This window comes from Lolium perenne, chromosome 4, assembly GCF_019359855.2.
Source record: "Lolium perenne isolate Kyuss_39 chromosome 4, Kyuss_2.0, whole genome shotgun sequence".
Taxonomy (NCBI): Eukaryota; Viridiplantae; Streptophyta; class Magnoliopsida; order Poales; family Poaceae; genus Lolium; species Lolium perenne.
The window spans coordinates 390,798,663-390,826,154 of NC_067247.2; the positions used below are offsets into that span (position 1 = coordinate 390,798,663).

A 27,492-nucleotide genomic window follows, 5' to 3' on the forward strand; every position below is an offset into this window, starting at 1 on the left:
AATGTAATGAGTAAACAATTGAATCATATAGCAAAGACTTTTCATGAATAGTACTTTCAAGACAAGCATCAATAAGTCTTGCATAAGAGTTAACTCATAAAGCAATTGTTTCATAGTAAAGGTATTGAAGCAACACAAAGGAAAGTTAAGTTTTAGCGGTTGCTTTCAACTTGTAACATGTATATCTCATGGATATTGTCAACATAAAGTAATATAACAAGTGCAATATGCAAGTATGTAGGAATCAATGCACAGTTAACACAAGTGTTTTCTTCTTGAGATAGAAGGAAATGGGTAAACTGACTCAACAATAAAAGTAGAAGAAAGGCCCTTCGCAGAGGGAAGCATGGATTGCTATATTTGTGCTAGAGCTTTTATTTTGAAAACAAGAAACAATTTTGTCAACGGTAGTAATAAAGCATAAGAGTTATGTAAATTATATCCTACAAGTTGCAAGCCTCATGCATAGTATACCAATAGTGCCCGCACTTTGTCCTAATTAGCTTGGATTTACATGGATTATCATAGCATAGCATATGTTTCAACCAAGTGTCACAAAGGGGTACCCCTATGCCGCCTGTACAAAGGTCTAAGGAGAAAGCTCGCATTGGATTTCTCGCTTTTGATTATTCTCAACTTAGACATCCATACCGGGACAACATAGACAACAGATAATGGACTCCTCTTTAATGCATAAGCATTCAACAACAGATAATATTCTCATGAGAGATTGAGGTTTGTTGTCCAAATTAACTGAAACTTCCACCATGGATCATGGCTTTAGTTAGCGGCCCAATGTTCTTCTCTAACAACATGCATACTCAAACCATTTGATCATGATAAATCACCCTTACTTCAGACAAGACGAACATGCATAGGAACTCACATGATATTCAACAAAGAAATAGTTGATGGCGTCCCCAGGAACATGGTTATCGCTCAACAAGCAACTTATAAGAGAGAAGATGCATAAGTACATATTCAATACCACAATAGTTTTTAGGCTATTTGTCCCATGAGCTATATATTGCAAAGATAAAGAATAGAAATTTTAAAGGTAGCACTCAAGCAATTTACTTGGAATGGCGGAGAAATACCATGTGGTAGGTAGGTATGGTGGACATAAGTGGCATAGTGTTTGGCTCAAGGATTTTGGATGCATGAGAAGTATTCCCTCTCGATACAAGGTTTAGGCTAGCAAGGTTGTTTAAAGCAAACACAAGTATGAACCGGTACATCAAAACTCACATAAAAGACATATTGAAAGCATTATAAGACTCTATACCGTCTTCCTTGTTGTTCGACTCTTACTAGAAAATATCTAGACCTTAGAGAGACCAATTATGCAAACCAAATTTTAGCAAGCTCTATGTATTTCTTCATTAATAGGTGCAAAGTATATGATGCAAGAGCTTAAACATGAGAACAACAATTGCCAAGTATCACATTATTCAAGATGTTATACCAATTACCACATATAGCATTTTCCGTTTCCAACCATATAACAATTTAACGAAGCAGTTCAACCTTCGCCGTGAATATTATGAGTAAAGCCTAAGGACATACTTGTCCATATGCAACAGCGGAGCGTGTCTCTCTCCCACACAATCAATGCTAGGATCCAACTTTATTCAAACAAAATAAAAACAAAAACAAACAGACGCTCCAAGTAAAGCACATAAGATGTGATGGAATAAAAATATAGTTTCACTAGAGGAACCTGATAATGTTGTTGATGAAGAAGGGGATGCCTTGGGCATCCCCAAGCTTAGACACTTGAGTCTTCTTTAAATATGCAGGGATGAACCACCGGGGCATCCCCAAGCTTAGAGCTTTCACTCTCCTTGATCATATTGTATCATCCTCTTCTCTTGACCCTTGAAAACTTCCTCCACACCAAACTTAAAACAAACTCATTAGAGGGTTAGTGCATAATTAAAAATTTCACATGTTCAGAGGTGACACAATCATTCTTAACACTTCTGGACATTGCACAAAGCTACTGAAAGTTAATGGAACAAAGAAATCCATCTAACATAGCAAAATAGGCAATGTGAAATAAAAGGCAGAATCTATCAAAACAGAACAGTCCGTAAAGACGTATTTTTTAGAGCACCAGACTTGCTCAAATGAGAAAACTCAAAACTAATGAAAGTTGCGTACATATCTGAGGATCACGCACGTAAATTGGCATAATTTTCTGAGTTACCTACAGAGAATTCAGCCCAAATTCGTGACAGCAAGAAAATCTATTTCTGCGCAGTAATCCAAATCTAGTATCATCCTTCGATTAGAGACTTACTTGGCACAACAATGCAATAAAACTAAGATAAGGAGAGGTTGCTACAGTAGTAACAACTTCCAAGACTCAAATATAAAACAAAAATACTGTAGTAAAATGATGGGTTGTCTTCCATAAGCGCTTTTCTTTAACGCCTTTCAGCTAGGCGCAGAAAGTGTGTATCAAGTGTAATCAAGAGATGAAGCATTGGATGCTCCATTATCTATATTGGTATTAAGAGCTTTGTCAATTTTAGGCCTATAATAGTTTTTGGCTTAGGCACCTTAGAGACATACATGAACTTTTGCTCCTTACCCACATAAGCTTTCTCCCTATAATTAAGAGAAGAAAAAGTTGAACCCAAAATTCCCATAGCTTCTTCAAGTTTACTAATCCTATGGGCTTGATTACCATGAGTAGCACAAGTTTCTAAGACGGAAATTCTCTCATTAATTCCTCCTAGAGATTCATCAAGTTTATCAGTGCTATTAAATAGTATTCCCAATTTAGTCTCAATGCTCGGAAGATTTTGCTCTATGGTCTCCATCTTTTTCATGACATCTTCAAGAGAGATTTCAATTTTAACTTCATTAACAGGTGGTTTTCCAAATAGACTCTCAATAATGCAACTAGCTTCTAAAGCAGGAGCGCCTAGGAAATTACCTCCCGCGAGACAATCAAGAACATACCTATTCCAACTAGAGATACCAACATAAAAATTCCTGAGTAGGATAATAGTGGAGTGTTTCTTAGTGCACCTATTATGAGCATCACTAATTCTATACCAAGCATCTTTTAAACATTCTCCCCCTTGTTGTTTAAACGAACGAACTTCAACTTCAGGATTACTCATTTTAGCAATAGTAAATAAAGTAAACTAGATAAAGTAAATGCAAGTAACTAATTTTTTGTGTTTTTAATAAAGCAAACAAGACAATAAATAAATTAAAACTAGCAACTAATTTTTTTTGTGTTTTGTTTTAGTGCAGCAAACAAAGTAGTAAATAAAAGTAAAGCAAGACAAAAACAAAGTAAAGAGATTGGAGGTGGAGACTCCCCTTGCAGCGTGTCTTGATCTCCCCGGCAACGGCGCCAGAAAATATGCTTGATAGCGTGTATGCACACGTCCGTTGGGAACCCCAAGAGGAAGGTGTGATGCGTATAGAAGCAAGTTTTCCCTCAGTAAGAAACCAAGGTTATCGAACCAGTAGGAGCCAAGAAGCACGTTGAAGGTTGATGGCGGCGGAGTGTAGTGCGGCACAACACCAGGGATTCCGGCGCCAACGTGGAACCTGCACAACACAACCAAATTACTTTGCCCCAACGTGACAGTGAGGTTGTCAATCTCACCGGCTTGCTGTAACAAAGGATTAGATGTATAGTGTGGAAGATGATGTTTGCAGAAAACAGTAGAAACAAGTATTGCAGTAGATTGTATTCGATGTAAAAGAATTGGACCGGGGTCCACAGTTCACTAGTGGTGTCTCTCCCATAAGAATAAGCATGTTGGGTGAACAAATTACAGTTGGGCAATTGACAAATAAAGAGAGCATAACAATGCACATACATGTTATGATGAGTAGTGTGAGATTTAATTGGGCATTACGACAAAGTACATAGACTGCTATCCAGCATGCATCTATGCCTAAAAAGTCCACCTTCAGGTTATCATCCGAACCCCTTCCAGTATTAAGTTGCAAACAACAGACAATTGCATTAAGTATGGTGCGTAATGTAATCAACAAATACATCCTTAGATATAGAATTGATGTTTTATCCCTAGTGGCAACAGCACATCCACAACCTTAGAGGTTGCTGTCACTCCCAGTTTAATGGAGGCATGAACCCACTATCGAGCATAAGTACCCCCTCTTGGAGTTACAAGCAATGACTTGGCCAGAGCCTCTACTAGCAACGGAGAGCATGCAAGATCATAAACAACACATAGATAGATTGATAATCAACATAGCATAGTATTCATTATTCATCGGATCCCAACAAACGCACATGTAGCTTTACAGATAGATGATCTTGATCATGTTAGGCAGCTCACAAGATCAGACAATGATAGCACAATGGGGAGAAGACGACCATCTAGCTACTGCTATGGACCCATAGTCCAGGGGTGAACTACTCACACATCAATCCGGAGGCGACCATGGCGGTGTAGAGTCCTCCGGGAGATGATTCCCCTCTCCGGCAGGGTGCCGGAGGCGATCTCCTGAATCCCCCGAGATGGGATTGGCGGCGGCGGCGTCTCTGGAAGGTTTTTCGCATCGTGGCTCTCGGTACTGGAACTATCATCGACGAAGGCTTAAGTAGGCGGAAGGATAGGTCAGGGGGCCTCACGAGGGCCCCACACCATAGGGCCGCGCGACCAGGGTCCAGGCCGCGCCGCCCTAGTGTGGCGGCGCCTCGTGGCCCCACTTCGTCTCTCCCCCGGTCTTCTGGAAGCTTCGTGGAAAAATAGGACCCTGGGCGTTGATTTCGTCCAATTCCGAGAATATTTCCTTACTAGGATTTCTGAAACCAAAAACAGCAGAAAACAAAGACAAGGCTCTTCGGCATCTCGTTAATAGGTTAGTGCCGGAAAATGCATAATAATGACATATAATGTGTATAAAACATGTGAGTATCATCATAAAAGTAGCATGGAACATAAGAAATTATAGATACGTTTGAGACGTATCAGTCCATCATATCATTCTCCTAATGACATGATCATGTTATTAACAATTTTCAATGTTCGTGACCAGGAAACTTTAATCATCAGTTAATAAACAAGCTAGTGTAAACAAGAGACTTACCAGGGACTCCGGTTAGTTTACAAAACACAAATGTATTAATGTTCCAGTTAAAACAATTAGAGCATGGAATATAAACATGAAGGTATAATAATAACCACTTTAGTATTGCCTCTCTAGCATATCTTCAACACTTCGTACCTAACTATTGTACATATTGGCGATAAAGCTAGCTATAGATGACATGGCAATGTCTTATAGCCTCATGTTGGCTATATTATTGAACACGCTCTAGCACCGCTTGGTTGGCTTTATTTTTTCCCTCTTTTCCGGGTTTTGGCGCGTTTCCGCATGGGAAAGATCGCGGACCTGTGTCATATCAACTATGTGTGTATTGGTCTGCTCTCTCCATTCTAATGAACAAGTCATCCTCTTTTTCCGTGTTTTTGTTCTTTGACCAAAAATTATTTCGAAGATATAACAATTGTTGGTATAAAATTAGCATCATTAGAAATGTTTTTAATACGAATCCAACGATACCGATTATATAGAATATAATAAAGATTTTGTTACTAAATTTTTCCAGTCAAAATTTATTTTGGAATACGTGTGTCTTATTCATCGAATAGGAGGAAGTAGAAACCCACAATGAAAACCCCGCAAGAACTAATAGTACAGTGCGGGAGCCCATCACCTGGTGCGTTGTCTCTCGCACAAGCTGGCATGGTGCTGTGGCAGAGCTAGGATTAGGAGTTGGTGATGTCAAAATACCAAATTAAGTGATGATACATATAATACTAGTGAGGTTAATATCTCCCCTCTCCTATCCATAATATATGAAGTGTTGGCCAATGCATAATAAGTGTCTGTGATTTGATACAACTTTAGCTATGGAAGCGGAGGAACGATGTCATCGTCGATGGTGCACGACCTGACCTTCACAACTTGGTCGACACGATAAAGGCAGAGGCCAAATCGTGGAAGACAGGGGCTTCAAGGCTTGTGGCACTGCTCCCCACATCGTAGTGTGTCCCGTTGTATTTGGGTGTGGCCTCTCTAGGCTTGTATCAAACTCTATCAATGCATCGAAAAGCAAGCTTGAATTATTAGCACCACAGTACATACGGTGTAGCAAGATGCACGGTAAATAAACTACCACCTAAGTCTTAGCAAGTCTTTTTTTCATATTGAATAACCAGTAGCTGGAACGTAGGGTCCTTGACGGGTAAGTTACGGGAGTTAGTTGATACGGCGTTGAGGAGGCGTGTTGATGTCCTATGCGTCCAAGAGACCAAATGGAAGGGACAGAAGGTGAAGGAGGTGGAGGATACCGGTTTCAAGTTGTGGTACACGGGGACAACTTCAAAAAATAATGGAGTAGGCATCTTGGTCAATAAGAGCATCATGGATGGAGTTGTGGACGTCAAGAGGCAAGGGGACCGGATGATCCTTGTCAAGTTGGTTGTGTTGGAGATATGCCCAAGAGGCAATAATAAAAAGGTTATTATAATATATCTTTGTGTTTATGATAATGTTTGCATACCATGCTATAATTGTATTAACCGAAACATTGATACATGTGTGTTATGTAAACAACAAGGAGTCCCTAGTAAGCCTCTTGTATAACTAGCTTGTTGATTAATAGATGATCATGGTTTCGTGATCATGAACATTGGATGTTGTTAATAACAAGGTTATGTCATTGGGGGAATGATATAATGGACACACACCCAAATAAGCATAGCATAAGATCAAGTCATTAAGTTCAATTTGCTATAAGCTTTTGATACATAGTTGCCTAGTCCTTCGACCATGAGATCATGTAAATCACTTACACCGGAAGGGTACTTTGATTACATCAAACGCCATTGCGTAAATGGGTGGTTATAAAGATGGGATTAAGTATTCGGAAAGTGTAAGTTGAGGCATATGGATCAACAGTGGGATTTGTCCATCCCGATGACGGATAGATATACTCTGGGCCCTCTCGGTGGAATGTCGTCTGATTAGCTTGCAAGCATATGATTGGATCATAAGAGATGACATACTACGGTACGAGTAAAGAGTACTTGTCGGTAACGAGGTTGAACAAGGTATGGAGATACCGATGATCAAACCTCGGACAAGTAAAATATCGCATGACAAAGGGAATTAGCATCGTATGTAAATGGTTCAATCGATCACTAAGTCATCGTTGAATATGTGGGAGCCATTATGGATCTCCAGATCCCGCTATTGGTTATTGCTCGGAGAGGAGTCTCGACCATGTCTACATAGTTCACGAACCGTAGGGTGACGCGCTTAAGGTTCGATGTCGCATAAGTAGATTCGGAATATGAGATGGAGTCCGAAGTTTTTGTTCGGAGTCTCGGATGGGATCCAGGACATCACGAGGAGGTCCGGAATGGTCCAGAGAATAAGATTCATATAAGGGAAGTCAGTTTCCGGGGTTCGGGAAAAAGTCCGGTGTTTTGACCGGAGCTTCTAGAAGGTTCTAGAGGGCCACCAGTGGGCCCACCACCCCGGGAGAGGCCACATAGGCGCCACATGGCATGGTGGGGCCTGACCACTATGACATGTGGGCCCAGGCCGGCCTACCCCTTGGAGATAAGATCTATCTCTTAATTTAAATGGTTTAAATCTAGAGATAAGATCTATCTCTAAAATAAAGTGTTTAAACGAAGAGATAAGGGGAAGACTTGAGGGGGAAGAAAAGTCTCCCCCCTTGGCCGGCCAAAAGGGATAGGTGGGGCCCAGGGGGAACCCTAGGCCGACCCCTCCCCCTATATAAAGAGGGGAGGGGGTGGCCGGCCACCAGACCATCCAGAAAACCCTGGCCGCCCCCTCTCTTCCTCCTCCATACGCTGTGCAGGCTTAGGCGAAGCCCTACAGCAAATCTTCTCCACCACCACCACCACGCTGTCGTGCTGCTGGGATTCCGTGGAGATCTACTACACCTCCGCTGCCCGCTGGAACGGGAGAGGAAGGGGCTTCATCGACACCGTACGCGCGACCAAGTACGGAAGTGCTGCCGGATTGCAGCACTGGGGATGATCGTCTACACCAATAACGAGATCTGATCTCGTAGGCTTTGGAAATCTTCAAGGGTTAGTCTCATATCAATCTCGTTGCTTCGATCTTGTAGATTAGATCTTGGGTGTTCCATAGATTAGATCTTGGTTTTATTCGTCTTGCGGTAGGAAAATTTTTGTTTTCTATGCAACGAACCCCTTCAGTGGTATCAGAGCCATGTCTATGCATAGATCTGTTGCACGAGTAGAACACAATGGTTTTGTGGGTGTTGATGCTTTTGTTGCTTTATTTTGTGTACTTTGCATCTTGCGGGATGGTGGGATGAAGCGGCCCGGGCTAACTTTACATGACCGCGTCTCATGAGACTTGCTCCACGCTTGACATGCAACTTGTATTGCATAAGTGGCTTTGCGGGTGTCTGTCTCTCCCACCATAGTGAAGATTGCAATTTGCACTTTCTATTGTCAACACTAGTATCACCGTTGTGGTTCATGTTCGTAGGTAGATTGGATCTCACTCGAAAACCCTAAACCACGTAAAATATGCGAACCAAATTAGAGGCGTCTAACTTGTTTTTGCAGGGTTTGGTGATGTGATATGGCCATGATGTGATGATGATTATATTTGATGTATGAGATGTTCATTATTGTATTATGGCAACCGGTAGGAGCCTAATGGTTGTCTTTAAATTTGTTAAGATCTGCGTGTCTATTCATCATGTAATAGCTTTATTTCAAGTAGTTGTTATAGTAGCTATAAGTGATGGACAACCATGAAGCGGTGCCATGGACCTTGGTGCATTGCTGGTGATGATGGAGATCATGCTCGTGTGCTTTGGAGATGGAGATCAAAAGCACAAGAAGAAAGGCCATATCATATCACATATTATGAATTGCATGTGATGTTAATCCTTTATGCATCTTATCTTGCTTAGATCGCGACGGTAGCATTATAAGATGATCCCTCACATTAATATCTAGATAATAAAGTGTTCTTCCCTCGTATGCACCGTTGCTACAGTTCGTCGTTTCGAAGCATCTCGTGATGATCGGATGTGATAGACTCTACGTTCACATACAACGGGTGTAAGCCATGATTGCACACGCGGAATACTTGGGTTTGCTTGGCGAGCCTAGCATGTACAGACATGGCCTCGGGACACAGGAAACCGAAAGGTTGAACACGAGTCATATGGATGATATGATCAACATCTTGATGTTCACCATTGAAGCTACATCATCTCACGTGATGATCGGTTTTGGTGTAGTGGATTTGGATCATGTACCACTTAACAACCATGAGGGATGTTGTATTAAGTGGGAGTTCATTAGTAATTAGATTAAAATATGAACTAATTATCATGAACATAGTCTGAATAGTATTTTGAATTAAAGTTTGTAGAATTGGCATCCGTTTTCTACCATGCGCTAGTCTTGTAATTGAGATAGAAATACTGTTAAGTCTGACAAGTAACTTTACGGACTGGTATCGTATTGTTAAAGAATCAAGATATGATTAAGTCCTAATGCAAACTTTTAGTAAACCTCACATTGATGATTCAAATAGCAATGGTTTCAATTAGTACCAAATCATCTTGTCTCCGTGAAACTTGAAGTTCAAATCCGTTTGAAAAGTAAGGAGCTGGAAATTTTGTTTTCAGAAATAAGCAAGGTATGAGATATGTGTGATATCTAAGACCCTATTGCAAGATGATAGAATATAATATAGTGAGACTACATAAACTCATAAGTTTTATGGGAATGTACGAAGGTTGAAGACGCTAGGCGTTCCGATCCTCCAACAAGTTGGGCACTAACGATATTCGCATATCCATGAAGTGATCGTCCTTAGTATGCACCGTTGCTAAGACTCGTCGTTTCGAAGCATCACGTGATGATCGGGTGTGATAGATTCTACGTGTGCATACAACGGGTGCAAGCCAGATTTGCACATGCGAATACCGAGGTTAAACTTTACGAGCCTAGCATGTACAGACATGGTCTCGGAAAGTCGTCATGATATGATGGATAAAATTATGAGTGAAATTTTTCATCATATTGCAAAATTACTAATAGTGAAATCTGGAACACTTGTCATATGATGATCAACTTTAAAGTAAGAACCTCAAGGTTATTGGTATTTGACCAATGTACCTAGAAGTTATTGAAGGTGAAGTGTTTTCTGAGAATGAGGAAAGCTAAAAGAGAAACTACAAAAGATATTTTGGCAGAAAGAAAGAAAAGACTAGAAAGTCTAGCTCATGTGTATATAGATGATATACATGTTATGGATGTATTCCTTGTTTGGTCACATAATAAAATTCTTGGGTATTTGTACCAGATTGGTTGGTATGAGATGTCATACAATACAACGCAATACAAGAATACGATGGCCTAAGTGACTGATAAGGAATATGGTAATAATGCACGTCTGGAACATAATAAAGTGTTATTATGTTTGTCGTTGGCATTCTACCTAGCCCTTAAAATTTATAATAAAGAACTTAATAAATTGTTATTTTGCTCTGGTCAAATGAAGACAATGAGTTGTTCAAATTATGACATTGCTCCATGTACGATGGATAAGTTATTATAAATCTTAATGGTGAAACATACATACATAACACTGACGCTAAAATGCCATAAGGCAAATGATTTGAATTCCACTCATTAGTGGAACCGCCATTTAGGTCATGTTAGAAAGGAACGCATGAAGGAACTCCGTTTGAATGGAATTTTGGAGTCATATGATTTTTGAATCATTTGGCGCTTGCAAATCTTTTCTAAAAGGAAATGACTTAAATACCGTTCATAGGCCAACAGTTGAACGGGCAACTAACTTAGTGGAAACATACATAGTGATGTATATGATTCACTGGGCATAGTTGTGTGCGGGAGATTCTTCTACTTCATGAAAACTTCCAACAATGAATTGAGTATATATATGGATATATTCGATAAGGAAGAAGTTTGAAACATTTGAATGGATTCAAATAAATTTCAGCATGAAGTGGAAATCATCGTAATAAAAAAAGGTCAAATATCTATGATTGGATCATGGTGGAAATATTTGAATTACGAGTTTTAGCGAACATCTAAGAGAGTTATGAAATTGTTCTACAACTCACGTTTCTTGGAGTATCATAGTGATGAAGAAGTATCCGAGAGATGTATCCAAACCTTGTTGGATTAATGATGAGAAAAATGACGCCATTATATTTTTGTGGATTATGCTTTAGAGACTACCGCTTTTACACTAAATAGCGCGTCATCATAATCCGTTGAAATGACACCATACGAGTTATGGCATGGGTATGAACCCTAAATAGTCCTTTCTTAAAATTTGGTATGCATAGCATAAGTAAATGAGTTTACAACCAAAACCGGATGAATGTCTTTGTTGGTTATCCCAAGAGAATGGATTGGGAATTCTTCCCACTACGAAGTAAAAGACAAAAGTGTTTGTTAATGTTACTTGCTTATTTCCAAGAAATTGTTTTCTAGCGAAGTATTTGAGTGGGAGGACAATAGAACTTGATAAGGTTTACGAACCTGAGCATAATGATCAGAGTAGCGCAGCATCGGAAATGGTTCCGGAAGCGGCTACGACGATCATGGCTCCCATGACTACAAAGTGTTTTAGCCATGAAGATTGAAGTACATATTGAACCTTGTAGGTATGGTTTACTTTGTGATCAAATAAATGATTTGTGGACAAAGGATTGATTTTGAACAATGATAAACCAACTGCAAACAAAGAAGTTATGATGGGCCCTGACTCCGTTAAAATGGCTATGCGCCGTGAAATCCAAGATAGATGAATACTTTTTGAAGGTAAATGGATCTATAAAATAGATGGACTTGGATGGAATATCCTTAAAGAAGCTTAACTTATCGAAAAGTTGTTTACGACAAAGTTCAAAGAGTTGACTACGATAAGATAAGATCTTCCGTGGCAATGCTTAAAGTCTATGAGGATTATTCTAGTAATCGCTACATATTTCTTTTATGAGATATGATAGTAGGATGGCAGAAATACATTCTTTACCAGAAGTATGTATGAAGGATGTATACTAGATACAACCAAGAGTTTTGCTGGTCCGTGGAATACTAGATAGGTATACAAACTTCAATTGGATGAAATGAGTATCGCGGAGTTGGAATCTTCACCGGATGAAATAGTCAAAGAGTTTTTTATTTCATCAGAAACGATGAAGATGCTTGCATTTGCAAGAAATTAAGTGGGAGCGCTGAGACATATTTATAATACTTTATGTAGATGACATATCGTTGATTATAAATAATGTAATTATATAATTGATTAAAAAGGTTTCATTGAGAATTAATTTCAATGAAAGGATATGGACTGAAACATATTTAGTGTCAATATCTATGAAGATAGATTGAAACACATAATAAGATTAAGTCGAAGTACATAGAATGAATATTGAAATAGTTCAATATAAAAATGTTAAGAACTGTTCTTTTTCATGTGAAGGTTTAACAAGACTTGAGTGTATTTGACACTCAATGAGTAAAAACACATGAGTGATTTTAGATCACGAATAATATGTACAAAATCAGATGTCTTGTGCTCTAAAGTGTTACGAGCATATACCAGAATGATTCATGTAATGATCATTGGACAACAGCAAGAATATCCCTGAGTGCTTTAGAAGAACCAAGGATATATATATATATAGTTTTATATGGGTAATGATAAACAAATCGATGTAAAGTGTTGCATCGATATTAGTTTGATCACATATAAAAATAAAATTTCAATCTCAATTAGGCTAAGTGTTGTTTAAAAGGTAGCACAATGAGCTAGAAGAAGTCTATGCTAGATTTAGATGAGTTCTAAATATCGTGACGGATTCTACAAACAAAGGCAGAGTATGTCATTGTTTTGACAATGACTAAGGATGTTAAGTCGAGGAGTTCTTTGAGAACTTGGTGTAGTTCCGATAGTGTCAGAACTTTGAAGCTATATTGTGTGTGACAATATTAGTGACATATTTCAGACCGCGGAATTAAGGTTCCACCAGAGGACTAAGCATATATAATTAGTGCCGACTCATTTGGAAAATGAGTGATGCGTTGAGACGCAAATGAATTACAAAATACATACTTTTCTGAGCGTGTCAGATCCGTTGACTAAAACCTCTCCCGTGAGCAAAGCATGATAAGCACCAGAAGGCCAAGGTGTTATATCTTTACAAATGTAAACTAGATTATTGACTCTAGTGCAAGTGGGAGACTGTTGGAGATATGCCCAAGAGGCAATAATAAAAAGGTTATTATAATATATCTTTGTGTTTATGATAATGTTTGCATACCATGCTATAATTGTATTAACCGAAACATTGATACATGTGTGTTATGTAAACAACAAGGAGTCCCTAGTAAGCCTCTTGTATAACTAGCTTGTTGATTAATAGATGATCATGGTTTCGTGATCATGAACATTGGATGTTGTTAATAACAAGGTTATGTCATTGGGGGAATGATATAATGGACACACACCCAAATAAGCATAGCATAAGATCAAGTCATTAAGTTCAATTTGCTATAAGCTTTTGATACATAGTTGCCTAGTCCTTCGACCATGAGATCATGTAAATCACTTACACCGGAAGGGTACTTTGATTACATCAAACACCATTGCGTAAATGGGTGGTTATAAAGATGGGATTAAGTATTCGGAAAGTGTAAGTTGAGGCATATGGATCAACAGTGGGATTTGTCCATCCCGATGACGGATAGATATACTCTGGGCCCTCTCGGTGAAATGTCGTCTGATTAGCTTGCAAGCATATGATTGGATCATAAGAGATGACATACCACGGTACGAGTAAAGAGTACTTGTCGGTAACGAGGTTGAACAAGGTATGGAGATACCGATGATCAAACCTCGGACAAGTAAAATATCGCATGACAAAGGGAATTAGCATCGTATGTAAATGGTTCAATCGATCACTAAGTCATCGTTGAATATGTGGGAGCCATTATGGATCTCCAGATCCCGCTATTGGTTATTGCTCGGAGAGGAGTCTCGACCATGTCTACATAGTTCACGAACCGTAGGGTGACGCGCTTAAGGTTCGATGTCGCATAAGTAGATTCGGAATATGAGATGGAGTCCGAAGTTTTTGTTCGGAGTCTCGGATGGGATCCAGGACATCACGAGGAGGTCCGGAATGGTCCAGAGAATAAGATTCATATAAGGGAAGTCAGTTTCCGGGGTTCGGGAAAAAGTCCGGTGTTTTGACCGGAGCTTCTAGAAGGTTCTAGAGGGCCACCAGTGGGCCCACCACCCCGGGAGAGGCCACATAGGCGCCACATGGCATGGTGGGGCCTGACCACTATGACATGTGGGCCCAGGCCGGCCTACCCCTTGGAGATAAGATCTATCTCTTAATTTAAATGGTTTAAATCTAGAGATAAGATCTATCTCTAAAATAAAGTGTTTAAACGAAGAGATAAGGGGAAGACTTGAGGGGGAAGAAAAGTCTCCCCCCTTGGCCGGCCAAAAGGGATAGGTGGGGCCCAGGGGGAACCCTAGGCCGACCCCTCCCCCTATATAAAGAGGGGAGGGGGTGGCCGGCCACCAGACCATCCAGAAAACCCTGGCCGCCCCTCTCTTCCTCCTCCATACGCTCGTGTGCTTAGGCGAAGCCCTACAGCAAATCTTCTCCACCACCACCACCACGCCGTCGTGCTGCTGGGATTCCGTGGAGATCTACTACACCTCCGCTGCCCGCTGGAACGGGAGAGGAAGGGGCTTCATCGACACCGTACGCGCGACCAAGTACGGAAGTGCTGCCGGATTGCAGCACTGGGGATGATCGTCTACACCAACAACGAGATCTGATCTCGTAGGCTTTGGAAATCTTCAAGGGTTAGTCTCACATCAATCTCGTTGATTCGATCTTGTAGATTAGATCTTGGGTGTTCCATAGATTAGATCTTGGTTTTATTCGTCTTGCGGTAGGAAAATTTTTGTTTTCTATGCAACGAACCCCTTCAGGTTGTTGGGGACTTAGTCCTCAATGTTATCAGCGTGTATGCCTCACAAGTAGGCCACAATGAGAGCACCAAGAGGGAGTTCTGGGAAGGACTGGAGGACTTGGTTAGGAGGGTACCTATTGGTGAGAAGCTCTTCATAGGAGGAGACCTCAATGGCCATGTGGGTACATCTAACACCGGTTTTGAAAGGGTGCATGGGGGTTTTGGCTATGGCATCAGGAACCAAGAAGGAGAAGACGTCCTGAGCTTCGCTCTAGCCTATGACATGGTCGTAGCTAACACCCTCTTTAGAAAGAGAGAATCCCACCTAGTGACGTTCAGTAGTGGTCTACACTCTAGCCAGATTGATTTTGTCCTCTCTAGAAGAGAAGACAGACGCGCCTGCATTGATTTTAAGGCGATACCGAGTGTTGTCCCTCAACATAAGCTGGTGGTTGCTGACTTTCGCTTTAGGATCCGTGTCCAGCGGGGTAAGCACGCCAAAGTCGCTAGAACGAAATGGTGGAAGCTCAAGGGTGAGGCATCCCAGGCTTTCAGGGAGAGGGTTATTAAGGAGAGCCCTTGGGAGGAAGGAGGCGATGCAAACATGATGTGGACGAGTATGACGACCTGCTTGCGGAAGGTCGTTGTAGAGGAGTTTGGGGTGACTAAGGGAAGTAGAAGGGAAGCTAAGGATACCTGGTGGTGGAACGATGAGGTCCAGAAGGTTATTAGGGAGAAGAAGGACTGTTTCAGATGCCTATATCTGGACAGGAGTGCAGCTAACATGGAGAAGTACAAGATGGATAAGAAGGCTGCAAAGCGGGCGGTGAGTGAAGCAAGGGGTCGGGCGTATGAGGACCTCTACCAACGTTTAAACACGAAGGAAGGCGAAAGGGACATCTATAAGATGGCCAAGTTTAGGGAGAGGAAGACGAGGGATGTCAACGAAGTCAAATGCATCAAGGATGGAGAGGATCAGCTTCTTGTGAAGGATGATGCGATCAAGCGAAGATGGCGGGAGTACTTTGACAACCTTTACAATGGAGAGGTTGAGAGCTCTACCATTGAGCTAGACGACTCCTTTGATGATACCAGCATGTGCTTTGTGCGACGTATCCAGGAGTCTGGGGTTAAGGAGGCGTTAAGGAGGATGAAAGGAGGCAATGCGATGGGTCCTGATGGTATCCCCATCGAGGCGTGGAGAGGCCTTGGAGACATAGCGATAGTATGGCTAACTAAGCTTTTCAACCTCATTTTTCGGTCAAACAAGATGTCCGAAGAATGGAGGCGGAGTATTTTAGTACCAATCTTCAAGAACAAGGGGGATGTTCAAAGTTGTACTAATTACCGTGGAATCAAGCTGATGAGCCATACTATGAAGTTATGAGAGAGAGTCATTGAGCACCTCTTAAGAAGGTTGACAAGCGTGACCAAAAACCAATTTGGTTTCATGCCTGGGAGGTCTACCATGGAAGCCATCTTCTTGGTACGACAGTTGATGGAGAGATACAGGGAGCAAAAGAAGGACCTTCATATGGTGTTCATTGATTTGGAGAAGGCCTATGATAAGATACCTCGGAATGTCATGTGGTGGGCCTTGGAGAAACACAAAGTCCCAATAAAGTACATTACCCTCATCAAGGATATGTATGATAATGTTGTGACAAGTGTTCGAACAAGTGATGGCGACACTGATGACTTTCCAATTAGAATAGGGCTACACCAAGGGTCAGCTTTTAGCCCTTATCTTTTTGATTTGGTGATGGATGAGGTCACAAGGGATATACAAGGAGATATCCATTGGTGTATGCTCTTTGCAGATGATGTGGTGCTAGTCGATGATAGCCGAGCGGGGGTTAATAGAAAGTTAGAGTTGTGGAGGTGAACTCTAGAATCGAAAGGTTTTAGGCTTAGTAGAACTAAAACTGAATATATGAGATGTAGTTTTAGTTCTAGTAGGCACGAGGAGGGAGAGGTTAGCCTTGATGGGCAGGTGGTACCGGAGAGAGACACTTTTCGATATTTGGGGTCCATGTTGCAGAAGGATGGCGATATCGATGAAGATGTGGGCCACCGAATCAAGGCTGGTTGGATGAAGTGGCGCCAAGCTTCTAGCGTACTCTATGACAAGAGAGTGCCACAAAAGCTAAAAGGCAGGTTTTATAGGACAACTATCCGACCTGCGATGTTGTATGGCGCGGAGTGTTGGCCAACGAAAAGACGACATATCCAACAGTTAAGTGTAGCAGAGATGTCCATGTTGAGATGGATATGTGGCCACACAAGAAAGGATCGAGTACGGAATGACGATATACGGGAGAGAGTTTAGTAGCACCGATTGAAGAGAAGCTGGTCCAACATCGTCTCAGATGGTTTGGACATATCCAACGGAGGCCTCCGAAAGCGCCAGTGCATAGCGGACGGATAAAACATGCTGAGAATGTTAAGCGGGGTCGTGGTAGACCAAACTTGACATGGGAGGAGTCCGTTAAGAGAGACCTAAAGGTTCGGAATATCGACAACGATTTAGCCATGGACAGAGGTGCATGGAAGTTAGCTATCCACGTTCCAAAATCATGATTTGACTTCAAAATCGTATGGGTTTCAACTCTAGTCCACCCCAACTTGTTTGGGACTGAAAGGCTTGGTTGTTGTTGTTGTTATTTGTTGCTGCTAAAAGTCTTAATGAAAAAAATTAACCGAAAAATTGTTAGGTACCCCATGTCGCACGAAACGTCACATTGCAATTGCAATTTGATTCGCTGAATATGAAGCAGTCGGCGAACTGAAGAATCATTCATGCCAAAACATCACATATGCAACAGTTGGATTTTTTTGTTTGTTTGTTTGCCTCATCATCATAGCATTCGCAAACACATTGGTCTGGATCCACCATTCCACCTACGGCACCACTCTCAACCTCACCTGAAAAGGTCGTACACAGGGGTCAGCTTCCAGAATGCCTCATCAATGCAAGGAAACCACGTGTAACAATTATTATTACCTGCATATGATATATATATGGTGAGACTTCAGAGGAAACAAAAGATAATGCCGAATTACAGAGATAGGATAATGGCTGCACACTGAAGTTAACAGTTCGAATATTTCTCACATCATACATACATACAAGACACCTCTTGAGGTACCCATTCATTCTACGGTTTGATAGAACAGTAATAAGTTCATTTGGTTCAGCTACAGGAAAAGCAAAAGTTACATGATACATTCACGGTCTCTCATTCTTCTTGGACAGGTTACAGCATGTATATCCCTATTCCCTACACAGCTACACATAGCTAGGTTGTACCTTAAATGAACATGGATTAATCTGAATCTGGCTGTTGCTTGGGTGATCGCCTGAAGTAGTACCTGTTACCAGAAAACAGCGATGAATATTTGTTAGCGAACATTTACCAATTAAGAATTAATAACATGATCAAAGTAAAGTCTGTTGCGTACACAAAAATGTCGATGCCATGAAGTGATGCGTATTTCCTGAGCAGGCGTTCAATGGTATACCACTCTGATCTTTGGGAGCCACTCTGCTGACCGATCCGGGGCATATGGATACTCGCTTCAGGCAAATAAATGGAAATAAATCAAGGTGAGACTGATAAATTAACTAGAATAAATTACATTGGAAAATGCAAATGTAGAGCTCTCTTAGTTAATTGTTACGAACATGTTGTGACTATTAGTCTAATTAACCATAGTGACACCACCTCATGGCTACTGAACTGAGCTGGTTTGAGAACTGAACTGAATTCACTCCACAAACAGTTTATAACAGGAGGATTCTGCAATTATGGTATAACACTCCTGCTACATATTAGTAAGTGTTCAAACTACTGAATATGTAAATGGCAAACGTGAATGCGTGAAAAAACAAAATAGCTTCCAATGTCAAGATTAAAGATACACTCCAAGTTTCTAATGTGGCAATAAGTCAGGAGGGGATTGATACCAGAACGCTGAGCAGCTGAGAAGGCCGCCTTTGATAAACACAGCTCCAAATCAGGTATTGAGATTCCGCTTCTTGGAATTTTACGCTTCGGACTATAAGACTGGATAACAGCTAGTGCCACCCATAAAGGTGCATCCAAAGTCCGGCTACAGTTGTCTTCTGCAGAGAGGATACAAATGCAGTGAATACAATGGTTTTGGCTCAGTGTAGAGTGTAGACTATGATCTATAACACCAATATAAGATCAGAGGATACAAATGCAGTGCTTAGAAAGCATCTGGAGTAACTGTACACTAAGATTTATTTATAAACTATCAGCAGATGAGGCTTCCATAGATGCACAGCCTATTGTAAGAAGCATATTTTTTAATATAGCAGTGAAATTTGAATAGACTTCAGATACCAAGCAGACCACTACAATCTAAACTCATATTCGAATGGAAATGAATGTACTCAGATTTACTACAATAACATAAGATGCTCGTGCCTATGGCAGACTCCCCACAAAAACCTTTTGTTTACTGTGAATACATCCGAAGTCCACCAAATGCAGGCTACTGTGATATAGCTTTGCAGGGTTGCATCATTATTCTTTCAGTAAACTACCTATAGTGGTCTTGTTTATATCTCTGTAGTTAGCTAGATAGCCCTTCTGAGCTTTTCTCAAGCTGTTGTTTGTATTTTTGGAACCTTAAACAAAACCCAAAATAAATAAAAATATGCAGTGGGGAAACCTACTGTTCAGCTTCAAAAAACCTATATGGACTTCCAGAGTAGCCACATGAAAAGGAACTGAACACGATTCTGTCCATGGATCATATGATTTATCTATGGTGATAGGTGATAAACAAGTCACTTGATATGTGATCGATTATGGATGGCAACACTACAGTACATGATTTTGTTCTTGTATCCGAGAACATCTATACCACTAACAATGACTCCAAAAGGCTGTCACTTGAAAATATGCATATAAATAATCTGATGGTCAATTAGTAACTTGTCGCTATTATTGATGATTTTCGTATAAGACATAATACAAGGTTGAATTGGATTCGCATTAGCTTTCATGACATGGTTAGCTTGGCAATTGATGGATGAAGATGAAGGAAGACAATTGCGCATCATCAGAGTGAGCAGTACTTCGAGGAAAACAACATCAGTATCAAAAAATTTGAGCTCTCAAGTACCACTTAAGTATGACGTGCTTCTCTTAAAAAAGTGAAAATAATGGAGTTAGTGTAAGAACTAACCATCTAGCTGAATCAAGTGAAGATCCCCCATGTGAAGATCATCAGATTCAGAAGCACGCTTATAAGCATCTGGAATGTGTGTCGAGAGACCTGTCAAAGCATCAAACATTCCTCCACGTCCCCATGTCCCAGAATTATCTACGCAACTGCACCAGCATTTGATTTTTTCAGTAAAAAATGTGGTTCAGAAAAAACTATGAAATGTTGGAAGGAATTAAAAGAAATTCGAATTGCACATTTCAAGCTAAGCAGTTTAAATCTGATATAAAATCTCAGAGCCTTCTGGAACACTGTAACACACTAAAATTCCTAGTCTAGTGGACATTGGTAAATAATGTAGTCACACTTCTTTCCTGAAAAAGTACCTGAATATTATGGCAGGCTTTGCGGCGCAAAGTTTTGATGGATCAGTGCAATCTCCATATACAAGTTGGACAGATCCTGAGTCAGAAATAATCTGATTTGGTATGTTATCAGGATCTTTGACCGCTAATGTCTCGTATCCCAAATCTTTCCACTTGGCTAATCTCTTTTCTTCAGCTTTTTTCTTATTAGCTTCACGTTTCAAGAGCTTTTCTTCAGGTGCTGATCTTTGCTTTTCTAGTTCAACTGTGACATTTTCAATAGAATGTGATGTCTCCTTAAACTTCTCCACCCAGGAGAGGTATGCAGCTTCGTCAACCCCAGGATCAATTTTAATAGAATCATAAGCTCTAGTAATCACTGCCCCGCTACCGTCAGTCGAATTCGGATTGATTTCAAATGCTCGGCCGTCCTTTTCTAAAGGTTCATGACTGCGCATCTTGACAACATTTTCTGACATTGATTCCAATTTTTCCAGTGTCTCCTCATTGATTGTTTCTGCAGCTGTATCTGCGGGGTCAAATTGGTGTAAGCCAAATATAATCGAACGCATGTCACTAGCTTCATTTCCCAGATCTTTCCCTTTCCGGTCGGTTGTATCCTCATCTCCAAAAATATTGTGGCTAAGCTTAAGTTTTGTCTCTGCTCTTCGCATGATGACCTGCATCAGTTTCAAATAAAGAGAAAGAAAATCAGGATACTATGACCTTCTCCCGGAGGATCAGCGGATACTATGGCTACTAGATGCAACCAACTATTGACGGTCACACGGGACTGCTATTTCCAGGCTGCTGGATGGCGGCACATTAAAAGAATTGAAGATGGATAGTTTTTGTGTACTTTTCATCTTTATTTGGCTGATTCTTGTCGCAGCCTTAGCTTACACATAATTGTAATAACAATGCATTTTGGACATCTTTTTTAACAAAGGACATGGCTGTGTGCATCTATTGATGCAGAGGCCGGAGCTATGCTCCCATATCGAAAAAAAGAGAAGAAAATAAGGATCTACTTAATCAAGATAGTACTAATACACGCAAGTCAGACTTTTGACCTCTTCAATTGTGCGTTGTGATACCAGATTTATTGATAATACATGATTCAACTGTCCGATGCGGTGAGTACGCTGCAAAGCCTGTTTGTCAGCTTGAGGATTCCAGTCTTGTTCATAAAAAATAACCTGCAACCAATCACTTCAATTAGCAACAAAATGATCAATAGCATAAAGTTTTCAAAAAGAAATGAATGATAATTAGTCTGGAGCTGTCTGTTGGCCACTAAATACACATTTTGAATAAAGAAACCATCACTAGAATCCAAAGATTACAGAACTGGGTTTGACTAGCTTCGACTAGAGTTACACTCACAGTGTCAGCACCAATGAGATTAAGCCCAACACCCCCTGCTCTAGTTGATATCATGAACACAAAAGCTCCACTTGGATTGTTGTCATCTCCCACAACACCTTTGGTAGGTTGAGAGCTGAAGTTTCTTATTGCCGTAAACCGCTCCTCGGCACGTACTGAACCATCCAGGCGCTCATATGTGTAATCACGCAGTTCTAGGAAATCCTGTTTAAGGGGTGATGCAAAAGCAATTGTTTACAGTGAATCGATATGCGCAACCATAAGATAAATAAGTCATTATATGCCAGATGGTTCAAGAAAACACAACCTGCAGAATGTCAAGTGTCTGAGTCATCTGAGCAAATAGCAGAACACGATGACCTAACCTGTGGAGCTTCTTAAGAACAAGATCTAGCACAAGAAGCTTTCCACTAGCCTGAATAAATATAACATAAAATATAATTAAATAACTGGTCTACATAAACCCAAAAAAGTCCCATGTTCAAAGTTCATGCTTGCAAATCATTCCCACAGACTCTTAGTGCCCTGTTTCAAAATTAAGTTAACTGACCTGAACTAAATGCTCCCCCTCCTCATAAGGCTCAGGCTCAATGCCACTGAATAGATATGGATGACTGCAAGCTTTTCGCAGTTGTACTACCTGGTAGGATTTGCAAAAATAAGACACTGAACTTAAATTTGTACAGAGCTCTAATGTGCATAACTGCCAAAGGGCATAAAGGTGGAAGACCCCACATCCCAGCACTCTGATATGAACTAGCAAACCCAACAGTCTCACCCTGACGAGCAAACTAAAATGTAAATGGTATGTAAAGATACATCGAAGTAATACTTTACTGAGATGCGATCTCATTTGGTATGACGGGCTTTATAAAATACTTTTTTTTGCCACACGCAGAAGAATAGTTAATAAATAATGAGTTCACAAAGCCAACCATAAGGCAAAACGAATGAACTCTAGAACTCAGCCAGCTAAAATCAAACAAGCTAATTTGATTGAACAAATCACCAGTGCCAAGCATAAAAATTATACTAAATCTACACAATTTCGTATTGTGGCATTGAACATATATAAGAGATGCTTCTAGGCAGAAAAAAAAAACCATTACAATGTTTTGCAAAGACTGATGACGAGAAGATCCACCAGTGAATGAAAGAAGTGTTTGCAGCTCTTTTCTCAACACCGATAAGTATATCTTCTTCTGTACGGGTGTCAAAGGTACCATCCTGTAAAGATCAATGAGCTTTAAAAAGGTAAATGGGAAAAAATAAGAAGATTATGCTGAAGCTTAGATACTATCATACTGACACTGTCAGCTCGGTTAATGGAGGCAACTCCAGAATTCCGCTCTTAATTAGTAAAGCTTTTGTTCGTCGCAGCATAAATGCTCTGAGTAAATGTTTAAGGATCTTGCATTGTCTGTTTGCTTTATTAGCTTGACTACCTGTTGAGAAACATATTAACATTTTGAATACGGAAGCTGACTTTATATTCAAAACTAGTACTCCCTCCGATCCATAATAAGTGTCGGGGTCTTAGTTCAAATTTTTACTACTCTCTTAGTAAAATTCCGACACTTTTTATGGATTGGAGGGAGTATATTGTTTAAGGAATGGTGCATGTTCACATTTTTGCAGAAAGAGTAGCCAAGCAAAGCAGGTGTCCATGTGCTTATGTGAACATCTCAAACAAACAAAACGAAAATACATATGACAATCAAAGAAAATGTCAGAGATGATTGAATGATGTGAAAAGAACAGGTTTGAATTATTAGAAAAAAACTAGTCCTGAACAGATAAAAACTTTGACAACCATTGCATAGCCAAATGTTGGGGCACCTTATATCGCTATATGAATGAGCTCTAGAGCTTAGCCAGCTAAAAACCACGAGACAAAGCAAATGAACTCTAAACTCAGCCAGCTAAAAACAAACAAGCTAATTCATTAAAGAAAAGGTTTTGGGTTATTCCTGTGGCACTGTGATATTTTCCTCCAATCTGTACCTCTTAACCTCTTTGCGATGAAAAATACTCTTTTAAAAATCACAAATACTTTTTTTTGTCTTGAAGAGAGAATTTTCATTCCAACCATTGTCTTTGAAGAAACAAAGAAAACTGTATAATATGTGTTCTAGTTTTACGTGCTCTCCAAAAAAAAACAGGACTATTGATGATAGGGTAACAGTATTTAATTAACCCATCACCACAGACCTACCTAAATATAATACAACATGAGGCACATATGCAGCACCCAAGGTGTCCGCTTAATGATAAGCATGAGGTATATAGTGCTCACAGCGAAGTTGCATAAATATGACCCTGACAGAACAAAGCATACCACTGGCAACAAGATGAATCCTACTCACTCCGTTGCAATGAATAAGGCTTATAAATTTAGTCAAAAGTTTTAACATCTTCTAAGTTTGACAAATGTTATCGATAAAAGTATGAACATTTACGATACCAAATCAATATTAGTAGATTCACCGTAAAATATATTTTCATAATATACTTGTTTCATGCTGCGGATGTTTATATTTTCTTCTTTACATTAGATCAAACTTGTAAGCTTCAACTTTTGACTAAATTTATAAGCCTTATTCATCGAAACGGAGGTAGTATATAATATTAGGTACATACCTAGTAGCAAATTCCCAGCTTCCTTGAAAGTAGACAGGAATTCATCGAGCGACCCAAAAATTGAAGGCATGCAGAAGTGCATCAATGCCCATAGTTCAGAAAGGTTGTTCTGGATAGGAGTGCCTGTCAGTAGTAGACGCCTTGGCATGATAAAACGTTCTTTAAGGACATTATACAATACCTGGAAAAAAAATCAGAACTAGTGTTATAAACAGAGCCATGCCACTCGCATGATCATAGTGAAGGAGCGGTTATACATACACTGGATGGATTTTTCAGACGCTGGGCCTCATCAATAACCACATAGAGCCAGGGGATTTGCGAAAGGAAGTCCTGATCCATCAAGGCTATGTCATAGCTCGTCAGCATCACATCAAATGGCAATACCTATTTTGCATTGATGAAAAAGTAAAGAAGGTAAAGACCATGCACAAAGAAAAACTACGGAAGAACAATGCTCTCCAAACATAGCTATTCTACAACAAGTAGGAACAGATATAATAGCCGACAGGTGTTACCCATACTGGTGGAGGTTTATAAATTAAGTACACAAACTTGTAAGAGAACAGCATACATTCGAACCAGACGATACTGAAGATTTCTGGACATCTTCATGCATAGCTCTCCGTAGGTTACGGCGATGCACCTTATCGCCGACATACTGGATGACCTTCAAGGAAGGGCAGAATTTACCGAATTCCGAGAGCCAGCCATCTGTCACACTCAGAGGGCATAGCACCACTGGAAGAAGAACACCCACCATTATTATGAGATAAAATGGAGATGGTGGAGCAACAAGCTCACATATCGGCAAGCGAGATCAAACAAGGTACGCACGGAACGGTCCCGGCGCAATGGATTTGATCTTCAGGTAGCTCAAAAGAGAAATCGCTTGCAGGGTCTTCCCCAGCCCCATCTGCACATGGTCAGACATCATCAGCAGTCACTCACGGAAGCCGAATGTGGTTCTGAAAAGAGTTAGCGCCCTATTGCAGTTTGCAGAAACCAATGGTCGTGCCAGGATTGGAGCTACTGTATCCCATCCCTAGCAAAGGGCAGGCTCACCTCATCGCCTGCAAAATGAATCGGAATTCGAATAAATAATTGATCTCACCAGTATAGTACTAATGGAGGAGTTGGGATGTAGTGGTGAGAGCGCGGCCGGAAACGGAGGCGATTGGGAGGTACGGACCGAGCAGGACGTTGACGCCGAGGTGGTGGCGGCGGATGAGCCAGTCCACGCCGTCGAGCTGGTGCGGCTTGAGGTCGGCGGTGACCCCGAGGTCAGCGGAGGAGGAGAAGAGCGGGGGATGGGAGCCTACGTCCGCGGAGAGGACGAGGTCGGCGGCGGCGAGCAGGCGGCGCTCGTAGGCGGTCGCCGTCGCCATTGGGGAGGCGCGGGAAGTGGAAAAAAAAAAGGGAAAAATGGGAGTTGCGGATTGTGGGAGGGACGTGGCAGAGACGAGAAGGCTGCGAGAGAAATACAATATTGTTTGCGGTGTCATACGGGCCGGCCCGGCGTGGCAGTTTCGGCCTGTTTCTCCTGTCGCCTCCGAGTCGGAATGCTACTGTTTTTTTTTTAGTAAGATTTTTTTTTTCGAAAAGGGTTTACCCCAGCCTCTGCATCATGGTGATGCACACACGGCTTTATTAATAGATTCATACCAACAAAAGTACGTAATACAGAATTCACGGATCGCGCATGGTGGATACATAAATCAACCAGCGAAATATCAAAACTCTGAAACTAGACCAACTAAGCATCATGTAGTCGACTAGTGTGATACCATCCAGCGTAGGACAAGATATCCTGAGCGACCGTCTGGAGATGGTTGCATCCAGTATCCATAAACGCTCGCTGGTCCTGAGGGAGAAGTAACGCCCAATGTTGCACCCAGTGGACGACCATATGAATAACCTGCATAATATTAAAAGTAGTTAAATTGTTAAACACAATATTATTTCGATATCTTTATATTGGCCAGCACAAAGCTGACACACCAATGCGTATTCTATCTTTTGTTTTTTTTTGTCAACACCATTCAACCAATTACCAAACATATTAGTAATATTAGCTGGGGTGGGAGATCAAAAGCGAAAAACACCATGTGCCAAAGTAATTTAGAAAAAATAACAAGCTATAAAAAGATGTTCGATGGATTCTTGTGCACCACAAAAACATCATTTCGTACTCCTTTTCCAATTCCTTTTTGCAAGATTATCTTTGTTTTATTATGAAGGAACCACATAAAAAATTGATCTTCAAAGGAATTTTAAGCTTCCATAAATATTTCGCAGAAAAGGGGTATGGTCATTCATCAAGTCTTCATACATAGATTTAACAGTAAATAATCCTGAGGTTGTAAGGTTCCAAGCAAAAGTATCAGGTTCATTCTCAAGAGTAACATTCATCAAACGTCTACATAAATGTAACCAATCCATCCACTTGTTCCCCTGTAACAATCTCCTAAACTGAATATTCAGCGCTACCTGAGCTAATACATCTTCAACCAAGACATTTCTATGTTGCACAATGTGATACAAAGATGGATACTACTGCGCTAAAGTTTTATCCCCCAGCCAAACATCCTCCCAAAATATAACAGCCGAACCATCCCCTAATTTAAAGTGACCTCGTGCAAAGAAATCATCTTTCACATGCATTAGTCCCTTCCAAAAAGGAGAATCAGATGGTTTAACCTGAACTTGACAGAGAGTTTTCTGAGAGAGATATTTATTATGTAATAACTCCTGCCACACCCCTTCTTCGTTCAGTAATTTGAAGAGTCATTTACTTAGAAGGCATTTATTTTTTAGTTCTAGAACCTCAATAC

General features: G+C 40.6%; 2 protein-coding genes across 2 annotated transcripts in view; one reads left to right on the top strand and one right to left on the bottom strand.

The window, feature by feature from the left end:
• Positions 1 to 18,371, top strand: part of LOC139830371 (uncharacterized) — a 40,790-nt gene extending 22,419 nt beyond the window's left edge. Inside the window, exons 4-5 of the mRNA XM_071818368.1 lie at positions 15,088 to 16,249; positions 18,325 to 18,371. Coding sequence (XP_071674469.1) covers positions 15,088 to 16,249; positions 18,325 to 18,371 — 1,209 coding nt within the window. The remainder of the gene's footprint in view (positions 1 to 15,087; positions 16,250 to 18,324) is intronic.
• Positions 18,128 to 26,098, bottom strand: LOC127297488 (probable helicase CHR10). Its single transcript, XM_051327802.2, has 17 exons — positions 25,851 to 26,098; positions 25,724 to 25,731; positions 25,496 to 25,574; positions 25,233 to 25,399; positions 24,920 to 25,045; positions 24,659 to 24,839; positions 23,328 to 23,463; positions 23,128 to 23,245; positions 22,569 to 22,658; positions 22,326 to 22,433; positions 22,019 to 22,222; positions 21,706 to 21,831; positions 20,654 to 21,312; positions 20,289 to 20,434; positions 19,036 to 19,194; positions 18,531 to 18,645; positions 18,128 to 18,440 (listed from the first exon to the last, which is right to left on the bottom strand). The coding sequence occupies exons 1-17, from the start codon at positions 26,044 to 26,046 to the stop codon at positions 18,395 to 18,397; spliced, it is 2,664 nt and encodes an 887-aa protein (XP_051183762.1). The 5' UTR covers positions 26,047 to 26,098; the 3' UTR covers positions 18,128 to 18,394.
• Between the last annotated feature and the right edge of the window lie 1,394 nt (positions 26,099 to 27,492).